This window comes from Canis lupus, chromosome 15 (assembly GCF_011100685.1).
Source record: "Canis lupus familiaris isolate Mischka breed German Shepherd chromosome 15, alternate assembly UU_Cfam_GSD_1.0, whole genome shotgun sequence".
In the NCBI taxonomy this organism is placed as follows: Eukaryota; Metazoa; Chordata; class Mammalia; order Carnivora; family Canidae; genus Canis; species Canis lupus.
This window is the reverse complement of record NC_049236.1, coordinates 4,749,016-4,761,028: the sequence shown is the minus strand read 5'-3', so window position 1 is coordinate 4,761,028 and position 12,013 is coordinate 4,749,016. Positions and strand designations below refer to the sequence as shown.

At 47.0% G+C, this 12,013-nt stretch overlaps 2 protein-coding genes across 5 annotated transcripts in view; both read right to left on the bottom strand.

Moving 5' to 3' along the window:
* MTF1 (metal regulatory transcription factor 1) overlaps window positions 1-9,845 on the bottom strand; it is a 43,113-nt gene extending 33,268 nt beyond the window's left edge. For 2 of the 4 annotated variants that reach the window (XM_038557841.1, XM_038557842.1), the window contains exons 1-2: window positions 9,733-9,845; window positions 6,626-7,084 (exon numbers count right to left, since the gene is read on the bottom strand). In XM_038557841.1, the coding sequence (XP_038413769.1) occupies window positions 6,626-7,084; window positions 9,733-9,777 (504 nt within the window). In that variant the 5' untranslated portion in view covers window positions 9,778-9,845. Of the gene's footprint in view, window positions 1-6,625; window positions 7,085-9,089; window positions 9,249-9,732 lie in introns of those variants that run through there. The other 2 variants (XM_038557844.1, XM_038557843.1) reach the window with 2 other exon arrangements.
* A 1,765-nt stretch (window positions 9,846-11,610) lies between these two features.
* Window positions 11,611-12,013, bottom strand: part of INPP5B (inositol polyphosphate-5-phosphatase B) — a 50,558-nt gene continuing 50,155 nt past the window's right edge. The window contains 1 exon segment of the mRNA XM_038557840.1: window positions 11,611-11,976. Coding sequence (XP_038413768.1) covers window positions 11,861-11,976 — 116 coding nt within the window. The 3' untranslated portion in view covers window positions 11,611-11,860.

Here is a 12,013-nt window from a genome sequence, read left to right as displayed (position 1 = left end):
AAGCCTGTTTTCTTCATCTGTAAAATGAGGGCTAAGAGTACCTATTTCATGGATTGTTACGAAGATTAAACACACAGCTACATTGAAGCCCTTGACACAGTGACCAGTAAGTACACAGCAGGCACTCAGCAGATGCTAGTGGCCTTGCCCTCTCACCACTCAGCATATCTGGAGTCCTCATTCTTTAGCTCTAAGGGCCCTCAGCTCTTAAAATAAGTCATGGGGATGCAGCCTCAGCATGGTGACTACAGTTAACTGTGTCATACTACATATCTGAAAACTGCTAAGAGAGTAGGTCTTAAAACATCTCATCATAAGAAAAAAAAACTGCAACTATGTGTCTTGACGATGTTAACTAGACTTACTGTGGTGATCATTTCACAATGTACACAAATACTGAATCATTATGTTGTAAGTCTGAAACTAATATAACGCTACATGTTGATTATTTCTCAGTAAGAGAGGTGGTTTTTTTTAAACGCACCCTCAGCTTTGCTGGCTGCTCCAGCTGCCCACCCATGGAAGTAACTTTCAGTGGCCAGGTGCTAAGGAAGTCAAAGGGAGCAGATAACCCATGGCAAGGGCTGGTGTTCACAGAACTCCACAGGACTACAAACATGTTGTCCTGATTACAATGGGTGGTTCACATTCCATAGTGATATGAATACAACAGCTCAGCTACCTAGGGGTTACTGGGGTTTCTGCAGGCTGTCGTGGAATCCAACCACAATTTAGAACCGTGTTCTAAGGAGAAAATGCTTCCCAAAGAGTTCCTAACAAAGGCCATTTTAACCTCTTCTTAAACAGATTACCCCAAACCTCCTTCAAGAACCATGTGGGCCGAGGAGGGACAGAAAGGAAATGAGCAATTCACTGAACCACCATGATGAACCAGACACTGCTAAATGTTTTATGCACATACTGTTGTATATTTATGTCTGAATAAATCTCATTTAATCTTCGCAAAATGCAATGGGATATTTTTTTTTTATTTCAATTTCACAAAAGAGGAAACAGAGCAGCTTGCCCAAGGCCACACGGAACAAAGATGGAACCTAGGTTTAAATGATCCCTTTGCACATCACAGAAGAAACATTTTCAAGAATAGGCTTGATTTAAATAAGAGAAAAACATTAAAATTTGGGCTTTTTCTCCAATATCCCACACTACCAAAATGTTAACAATATCCAACAGGTACAGCTTATACAGAATGTAAATTTGAGACCTGTTATTCCTGCAGTACCATGCTGTAAAACCAATATGTTCACAAAACCACTCTGTCCTTTTTCCAGGTCAGGGGGCCTTCATGATGGAAGTGCTGACGGCTACGGAGAGGTACTAACACACATGCAGGCAGGCAGGGAAGTGCATAAATGGCTTCTCCCAGTGATAAATGGAAAATGCTTCCTGCCCTGGGTTCCTACAGACCCTGCACATACAGCTTCTTGCAGTCTCCCTGCTGGAGTCCCAGCTCATCAGGGAAGAGACCATTTCTTTGTCCTTTCTGAAAGCTACAAAAGTAGATACTCGGTAAGTAAAAGCTTGTGGAAAAAGAGTGAATGGATCCTCAACACTAGAATTTCAAACAGCAACAGTCCTAGTTCTGAATGGCAATTCCGTGGGAGTTCAGAAGGAAGCCTGGGAAGAAATGTAATCACAGTATGCAAAGGCTAAAAGCAAGTAGTTCCCCTCTGGGAGACTCAGCAATATCCAGGTTTGTCGAGAGTGGATCATTCCACTGCCTGAGGGGCTGATAACGAGGAACGAAATTGGAACGAGGTCTCCCAAAGTAAAGGATGTACTGCAAAACACTAGAGTCAAATTTTTCCCTTTATTCTTATACTTCAAATTTGTTACACAAGGGGGAAAAAAACCCCACAAAACTCCCCTTGGAGTGTCACTAATATAGCAAGCTGCCTAATTCACAAAGCATCTCTATAACTGTGCTTCTTGGGTGGAAAAAAAAAAAAAGATATTCTTTTCCAATCCACGCACCAGAATACTATGGCACATCATGAAGAACACATCTGGCATGGGGTTCCTGGCTTTCTTCATACTCCCTGGCCAACTACTGAGCAGAGAAGTGGCAGGGTCAGTTAGTCACAGGGGGTACATTACGTTCACCAGTGTGGTTCGTACAAAGGTGGATAGACAGGTAACTAGACAGACCCAGCAGGTTCTCAGGAAGGTATGGATGCAGGAAAGCTTGGGAAACCATGGACTACGTGAACCGACTAAAGGAAACACAGCTGCTCAGAAACCCAGAGTAGGACATTAAAGGAGCAACCCTCTTCAGAGTGCTGATCTTGCGAAGAATGGCACCTATTTTGACTGGCGATTTCTCAAAGCTACCAGCAGCTGGATGGTGGTAAGACAGCAAGTGTGAGAATCAGATACATGAAATTAGAGTCAGAATCACCAGTCGCTCTGTGGAAGGAGAAGACAGTATCTGTAGCAAGGTTCTGGTTGGTTTATTTTTACGCAAGACAAGCACAAAGGAAAAAAGTGAAGTAATAAGTAAGCCAACTACACGCTACAGGAAACAATAGAACAATCTAGGGTAAACAGGAAAATCAGGCTAAAATCTGACTCAGAAAATAAGCTGCTTGGGAAGCCAAGAAGACTAACTAGTTATCAAATGATTTAATTTCTCAAGAGTAACACCTGGACATGGAGATGGAGGAAAAAGACTTTTTTTTTTTTTTAAAGGGGAAAAAAGGGGGACACAGAAATCATGAAAGGTATTATCAAACAGTCATAAACATTGGCCTCTTCAGGCCAATTAAAGTGCTTCCCTCCACCCCAATCACTGTCAAAGCAAAAGCTAAGGTAAGATGGTGCCTCAGGAAGGCAAGTCTCCTGAATGCTTGGTCACTAAGCAACATGTTCAAAGACCTGAAGACATGAATAGTAAACCAGGCTTGCAAGTACAGTCCCCAACTTACGATGGTTCAACTGTATGGTGGTGAAGAAAAGAAGTGATACACATCCAGGAGAGACTAGACTTCAAATTTTGAATTTGGATCTCTCCCTGGGCTGGCAACATGAGGTAGGGTACTTTCTCATGATGCTGGGCAGTAGCAGCAAGCCACAGCTCCCAGGCATCCCCGTGTCACCACGAAGGTAAACAAGTGATACACTTCCAGCCATTCGGTACCAATACAGCCATTCTGTTTGTCACTTTCAGCACAATATTCAATCAATTACATAAGCTGGTCAACACTTTATTATAAAACTGGCTTTGTGTCAGATGATTTTGCCCAACTACTGGCTAATGTAAGAGTTCTGAGTACGTTTAAGGCAGGCTAGGCTAAGCTACGAGATCGGGAGGTTAGGGATCTTTGACGTACTTCCCATGTTTTCAACTTCTAATGGGTTTATCAGGACATAACCGCATCATGAGTCAAGGAAGATCCGGAGCACAGAGTGGCAAAGTGACACCTCATATAAGTGATTGCATAATCATTCCCTCCCTACCATCTCCTCCTTTCCTGCCTAGATCAGCATTTCCCAAAATGTGTTCCACAAAATACCAACCCTGGAAATGAGACCTGAAAATGGTTTCCCAAGTTTAAAATATTTGGCGAAGTCTGCATCTCCTTACTTCGAAGGTATCAGCACATCAAAAGCTCTGAGAAATTCTGTAATAAGCCTCTATCTCCATTCAACTTAATGTTTCCCCAACATTTGCTTTCAAAACACTTTCACATAGTAATCATTAACTGAAGATGGCCTGAAGTTTAGGCTCTAAGCCATATTCACATTTTCTGTGCTAAAGAAATGATTCAACCCCCTTGAGTTGCTACTACATCATTACTCTTCTTCCTCCAAACACCATAGTAGAAACACACACACAAACCAACTTGACACTTCCTGCCTCTGGTTTCCTCACCACCCACTCACTTCTCCACCACTGGAAATCTGGCTTTGGCCCTCAGTGCTCTACAGAAAGTCTTCTCACAGTGTGATCAATGGCACAGATAGTAGAACCAATGGCTTCCTTCAGGGTCCTCAATCCGTCTACAGGGTCACAGAGGAACAGTCACGCTTTTTGACACACTTCCCTTGCCTTCCACAACATCACATTCCACCCATCTCTTTGAATGTGATCTTTGGTTCTTCTTTCTCTTTTTAGCGTTTATATTCTCAGACCAACTCTGACTCCTCCCTTGAGTAAACTGCCCATGGTTTGAACCTTTCAGGAATCCTGAACCATTTCCTTGACTGAATTTAGATCCACATTTCCAAATGGGCTTCTCAACCTGTTTACTTTACTTTCCCTCAAGGGCTACACATTCACTATTTTCCAAACAAGCTCACCAGTTGCCCCACCAAACTTTCTCCTCATCCTGATTCCTCTTATGGACTCACCGTTCCTAAATGGTGGGGTGTACAGCAGGCCGCCACTTTCTCCTCAGCCTGACAGGGCACCCTGAACAGGCCTCTGTTAAAGTACCCATCACAGTGTACTCTAACTACTCAAAATGCTTCCTGGTCTTGAAGCTTCATCAATCATCTGTGTGGCCCCTGAGCGAAGATAGAGAAGAAACCCGACATACTTGGAAAAATGGGTGAATTATTTGAAACATACCAAATCCATGGCTCATTCTTAGGACACCAGCAATATACAAAGTTCTCTTATACCTTCACAAAAGCTCTGGATTCTATTTACAAGGCCATTATCCTTCTTTTGGACTCAAATGAAACCCCAAATCTAAACTACAAGGGCAATCAAGCTACCACTGCTACCAGAGCAGTATTTCTAAAATGCTACTCGAACCACATCACTCCTTGGCTTAGACACTTTCAACGGTTTCCCACTACTTCCAGAAAATAGTCCAAACCCCTTAGCACATTATCACTGCCTTTCACGTCTGGATCTCTGCTGCCTTTCCATCCTTATTTTCAACTACTCCTTAAGCTCCCTCTGTTCTAGTCTAGGGCTAGGCACACTCCAGCCAGTGGGTCAAATCTAGCCCATTGCCTGTTTTGTAAATAAAGTTTTACTGGAAAACGGCCAGTCAACATTTTGGGCCAGATAATTCTTTGTTGCAGGGGGCTGTCCTGTGCCTTGCTGAATGTTTAATAGGTTCACTGGCCTCTACCCCCTGGATTCCAGTAGCACTTCCCCAGTGACAACTAAAAATGTCTCTATACATTACCGTCTTATGGGGAACAAAACTGCCCCCAGTTAAGAATCACTATTCTAGAGGTTTCCAAGTACAAGCTCAGAGTAAGTATGATGTCACTGCTAATAAAATACAAACTATACGGCAATTGTAGTATAGTGTCTAGATTAAGAGAGAAGAGTTGCACAGTGTTCAGTGCTGGCTGCCTCACACTTGGGAGACTGTGCTCAACTGTGAATTTTAAGAAGACTTTGGATAACTGGAATTCATATAATCCAAGGTGGCCAGACTGATGAGAAACTGGTGAAGAATGTCACAGAGAAACACTTATGTAAATCAAGATGTTTAGCCTATACAAGAGAAGATAAAGAGAAAGCCGTGATCTTTAAATATCTGTTGGGCTATCCTGTGAGAAGGTTTAACTTGCTCAGGGAAGCAGAACTAGAGCCGATGGGCAGCAGCTGCAGGAAGGCAGGTTTTTGGCTCTATACAAGTAAAAAGCTTTCTAACAATCGGAGCGGGCCAACAAATGCACGAGGCTGAGCGGTGAAACCCTGTGCTCTCATCATTTTGCAAGTGTTCAAGCAGAGACCACATGAACTGATGTCAGAGATGCTGTAGAGAAATTCCTGCCTGAGGTGAGAGGTAGGACGAGATGGTTTCTCTCAGGTTGCTTCCAGCTCTGAGAGTCTATGGCTAGCAGTGGAAAAGCCATATGGAATGAATAATAAAAGTCTCCAATTCCAAGCCCTTAATTACAGCATAAGAGAAAAATATTTTGCTAAACGATTTACCCTATGTCTGTTTGGTAACGTTTTTACGTTTAGTTCCTGACACAGCAACTACCAGTGATCTGTCTTTTCTAATTGACCTATAATTGGTTCCTAGATAATGTCTATCACTACCTTTAAACCATATCTTTCATTCTGCTAACGATCATCACAAGTACAATTTGTACAATGCTTTACAGTGTTCCAACCATCGTGACATACATTACCTTCCTCACAGTAGCTAATATGAGCATGAAAACTTATTTTAGATAACCTGCTCTCATTTACTGTCTCTTGCCTGAGTTTCTTACAAAAGCGAAGCCTTATTATTCATCAAATATTCACCACAAAAATAAAGCATATTCTAGCAGATACTCATCTCCAAAACAAATCATTTATACACACCCCGGAGATAAGCCAAATCTAGTTCTTTCAGCATCTGAAACATGGACTTACCTCAGTGACATTTCTATTTTATTTCTGATTTGGGGAGGAAAATTTGAAACCTTATCATTTATCTTTCCCAAATTTCAATGTGGCCATACAAACTAAAAGCTCCAGGAAGCAGTCACAACAAAACGTGAAGCATACATGTTGTTGACACACAAAGCCACTGCAGGTCCTCATTCCAGGGATCCTTCATCCCCCAGCTACAACTGCCAACACGAGTTGTGCAAGGATTTTTCTCCAAAGCGAAACTGGGCCCTCACCCATTGCTTTACTTACTTCTTTACGTTTTGTTTCTGGACATTCCGACTGCAGAGTGAGAGTTGCACCTTCGATATTTCTTGGCATGGGTGTGGAACCAGGGTTTATTGTTAAGTGAATCTGATCTGGTGAGATAATGTGTTGCACATAACCCTGGGACATTGCTTCATGATCTATTAGGTGAAAGGCCTCTTCACCCCCTACTAGAAAAGGCAAGTGTTCTCCACACTGTCCATCATCATCTTCATCCTCCAAAGTGCCGGGGTCCTGCTCAATGAGAACAGTGGTCCTATCATAAACAGTTCCAGATGAGGAAGGCACCAGTCCGTTTTTATCCACAAACCTGAGCATCTTGTCATCGGGGCTCAGCTCATCTTCCTCTGCCTCAAAGTAGATGATGTTGTTGTCTGGACTGTGTTCCCCCATGGTTCGATCGTGCTCAGCCCAATTGTGAGAAATGGAAAGGTAATGACCTGTCTGCAACAGGACAAAGCTAGAGTTAGAGCCAAACTCAGGGACGTCCTCGGCGACCACAGGGCTCATTTTCCCCCTCGCCTGAAGGATAGGACAAAATTAATGAAAATCCTCTTCCCTGGGAATAATTTCTTTTTTTTAAGTTTAATTTTGAAACCATCAAGTCATTTTAAAAGCAATACCTTTTAAAAACAAAAAACAAAACTGACACCGAAGAAATAAGTAGCCGTTCTTAAGACCTTCCAAATATGCCTTATTACCAAACAACACATAAAGGGGATAAAAGGGCAAACTCCTTCAAGGTCATTTTAAAGTCTTAAAACTTAAACATCAAAGTTGTTTTAAGTCATAAAAGTAAGAAAACCCCACTCAAATATCCCCCAAATTAGACCATGGGACAGAGTAATCTACTGTGCAAGCAGAATTTTGGAGGCAGGGTCACCTACACACAGATCCCAGCTTTGCCACTAAATAGTTGGGTAACTTTTCTGTGCTCCGTTTTTGTTTTTGTTCTTGTTTTTTATGGGTAAGGGGAGACTGGTAGTTCCTTCTCTCAAAAGTTGTTACAGAGTAAAAGAGATAATGTACATTAAAGCACAATGTCTCATTATAATTGGGAAAACAAGAGTGAATTCATTCCCTCCTTCCTAAAACAAATATTTCAGCTTGAAGTGGGGAGGTAGGGCACTAATCCCCACTCAGACGTGTCCAATGAAGAGAATTTCATCTATTTCTCTTATAAAGCAACGTGGTGCCCCCTAAGAACCTGTGCTTGGGGCAGCTCTGGCGGCTCAGAGGTTGAGCGTTTGGCCCAGGGCATAATCCTGGAGACCTGGGATCGAATCCCACGTCGGGCCCCCTGCATGGAGCCTGTTACTCCCTCTGCCTGAGTCTCTACCTCTCTCTCTCTCTGATGAATAAATAAAATCAGAAAGAAAGAAAAGAAAGAAAGAAAGAAAAGAAAAGAAAAGAAAAGAAAAGAAAAGAAAAGAAAAGAAAAGAAAAGAAAAGAAAAGAAAGAAAGAAAGAATCTGTGCTTGTATGGTGGGCTCTCTGCCGCGAGGGAACGGTGACTCTTAGGTTTGTTTCTCCTGCCCCCCTAGCACTGTACAATGACACCAAGAGTTCAGGAGATGTCAGCTAAATGAATGAAAAGACTGGCAAATACACCCTCTTGGGAAGATCCACTCTCTGCCAAAGAAACTTTCTCTTGGGGAAGAAGAAAAAAATAAAAACAAAATAAAAATAAAAAGCACCAAATTTGAAGCTTTCCTGTTCTGGATTAGTTCTTCTTCCCCTAGCTGCAAAACACACAGGTTCCAAAAAATCTGGGTCTGGCGGGCAGAACAGCACTTAAAAAAATAATAATAATCAACACATCACTTTTTAGCGTTCGGTCTGGCTTTTGCACTTTTCTTTCTCTTCTGCCCCTGGGTTAGGACGTAGTGGGGCGGCCACCCAGAGAGGCAGCCGCGGTGAGAGACAGGCCGAGGGATGGGATCCGGGAGGAACCGGCCCGACCCCTGGCTCTGGCTTACGCAACCCGGCAGATGCACATTTCGCTGCATCTGAGGAGCGGTAAGAGCGCCGGGGGCCCCGCAGGGCTTCCCCGGCACCACCGGCGGCTAAGCAGAGACCAACTGTCCGGAACAAACAAGACCAGGAGGCTTGAGGGTGGCACAGGAGGAGCACAAGCGGAGCACCCTTGAGAGAAGGCTGGGAGAAGGAACCCGCTGGGAGAGCGCCCAGCCCGGGGGGACACGGAAACCTCTGCGGACAGGCTGGGGGGGGCTCCAAGCCGGGCGAAGAGGGGCAGGGTCCGGGTCTCCATGGAAACAGGGAAGGGGGGCTGGATACCCATCCCCATGGAAACGGAGGAGGGGTGGGGTCCCTATGGTGACCAGACTGGGGTCTCTCCTGGGAAATGCTTCAGGAGGGAGCCTAAGTCCCGCGCCCCGCCCCCCGCGAAAAGCCCCCAGCCCAAGCCGCGTCCAGTTTCGCCTTTTACCTCCGCGGCTCCCGGCAACGGCGGCAGCGGCAGCTTCTCCCCTCCCCAGCGGCACCATGATTGCCCCCACCTTCCTCGAACGTCACTTCCGCTTCCGCTTTCCGGAGGAAGGAGGAGATACAGGCCCCGCCTTTCCCTGGCGCTCCTGGTTGGTCCAGGCGGCGAGGGGGCGGAGCTCGAGCCTCCAATCGGTGAGCAGGAGGGGCGGGGCGGGGCGGGGCCGCGGGGCCGTCCCGCGCGGAGGAGCGGCGGCCGCGGGTGCAGCCCGCGGGGACTCGGGGCGTCGGTTTGGGGCGCCCGACGCGGGCCGCGGGGCCGAGCCCCCCTCCCCATCACCCCCCGTCAACGACTGGCGGGGGGGGCGGCCGGAGCCGCAGCCGCAGCCGCAGCCGCAGCCGCAGCAGCCCGCTAGCCGTGCGCGGGCCCCGCGCTGCAGGGAGAGCCTGCAGGGCTGTGACCTTCCCGGCTCTGCGGCCGCGGCGGGCGGGGCGGAGGCGGAGGCGGAGGGCGGGCCGCTCCCCGCGCCCGGGGCCGCCGCTTCCCGCGCTTGCTCGCTCGCCCGCACTTCTGCCCGGGCCGTCGGCCCCAACGGCCCCCTGCAGGGCTCCCGCGGGGCTCCCGCCGGCCGGTCGGCGCCACCTACTTGCCTTCCCCTGACCGTTCGCGCCGTCACCCTGCGGCCCCGCATCCGAGTCCCGGTCCAGGCTGCCGGGGGCGCGGGGGGCGCGGGGGGGCTCGGTGCCCCAGCGCCCGAGAAGCGACTTCGCGCGCGCTTTCCTTTCTCTTTTTTTTTTTTATGATTTGAGAGAATGCGGCGGGGGGAGGGGCAGAGGGAAAGAATCTGGAGCCGACTCCGCGCCGACCCGACCCGACGGGAGCCCCTATAGGTCATGACCTGAGCCGAGACTCGAGACCAAGAGTCGGGGCCCAACCAACCGAGCCACCCGGGCGCCCCCTCCTATCTTTTTAAAATACGTTATATCTGTTAGAACCTTCCAGCAGCTACTGCCTGATTTTCCCATAAGCTACGTTAAAAAAAAAAAAAAAAAAAAAAAGATTGGGCAGCCCAGGTGGCTCAGGGGTTTATAGCATCTGCCTTCAGCCCAGGGCGTGACCCTGGAGACCCGGGATCGAGTCCCCCGTCGGGCTCCCTGCATGGAGCCTGCTTCTCCCTCTGCCTGTGTCTCTGCCTCTCTCTCTTTCATAAATGGATGAATAAAATCTTAAAAATAAATAAATTTTTTAAAGATTGCATTTATTTGAGAGGCACGAACAGGGGGAGGGGCAGGCTCCCCACTGACCAGGGAGCCGGGTGTAGGGCTTGATCCCAGGACCCTAGGATCATGACCTGAGTTGCAGGCACAGGCCTAACCGACTGAGCCACCCCTCCCCCCCACCAAGAGCCCCACCATGAGCCCCACCATGAGCCCCACCATAAGCTACCTAAGAGTATCTATCCAGTGGGACAACTCCCAGAGACTACATCAGGGTCAGGCCTTTCAGGCCATGCCTATACATCTCTTGCTTGAAAACTCTGAATAGGGACGCCTGGGTGGCTCAGCGATTAAGCATCTGCCTTCCTGGCCCAGGAGGTGATGCTGGAGACCGGGGATGGAGTCCCACGTCGGGCTCCCTGCATGGAGCCTACTTCTCCCTCTGCCTGTGTCTCTGTCTCTCATGAATAAATAAATAAAATCTTTTAAAAGAAAAAGAAGGGCAGCCCAGGTGGCTCAGCGGTTTAGCGCCTGCCTTCAGCCTGGGGCGTAATCCTGGAGATCCAGGATCGAGTTCCACGTCGGGCTCCCAGCATGGAGGCTGCTTCTCCCTCTGCCTTGTGTCTCTGACTCTCTCTCTCTCTCAAGAATAAATAAATAAAACCTTAAAAAAAATAGAAAAGAAAAAGAAAACTGAATAGTGATTGTTACCCACCAAACTGCCAAGCAACTACCTCTGCGGTCCCTGACCAGCTGCCCCAACACCACAAAAGGTCCAGCTGCCACCTCTTAAGACATAAAGACATGCAAACAACCAGTGTTAAAAATACATTTATCATTAAAATATATTACACATATGAGAGAGGGGATGCATCATATACAGTTCGGAGGATTTGCTGATCCAGAAAAACCCACTTGTTTCACCAGAACACCACTTTCCTCAGTACCTTCATTTTCAAGCCACAGTATTACCCTCTGAGGCTGAGTGGCCAGCTCCAGAGTTGTTGAGCCACCTCTGAGTAGGACAGGGGGGTAGGGTTTGTATATACATATATATATGTCCTTAGAGCACTGGAAGCATCTAGGGTGGCTGTGACCTGTTTATCCAGCAGATTCTTCTTGCATCTTCTTGCTGTCCAGTTCATTCTCCCTTCAAGGCCCCAAAGTTTGTTCAAATATCTGGTCATGGGGAGCTCAGCCCAGGCTACAGGGAAGGCACTGACTATGCCCTGGAGGCAGGCTGAGTAATAAGCACAGGAAGTATTTATTTAAGCATCTTTAAAATTAAAAAAAAAAATAGATCTGTGTTAAATAACTAAAGTTGAACATTGACTGTCAGTTTTATTATGGTAGATTTCCCCCACGGCTTCCCAACTCAGAGTAGCAGGGATGTGACAGCCACAGTCAGGGGGCGGGGGATGTCTGGGCTCAGGAAACAGGCAGCTGCCACTTTTGCTTCCAAGGGGCCTCACGTCGTCTTATGGTAGTTCTTGATCTTAAACAGGTGGGGCTGGCAATTGGCTGCCTTGAGTAAAACAAGACAGGAGATAGAATGGCTCAGGGTGAGTTGCAGAGGAATAGGTGAATAAATTCTTGAGCCTTCTTCTTCTCTGCCATGTCAAGCTTTTGGTGACCAGCTGGGTTTCGAAGCAGTAAGCTGCCAAATATGCTGGCTGCAAGAAAAACACAGAAGACAAATGATTCAGCAAA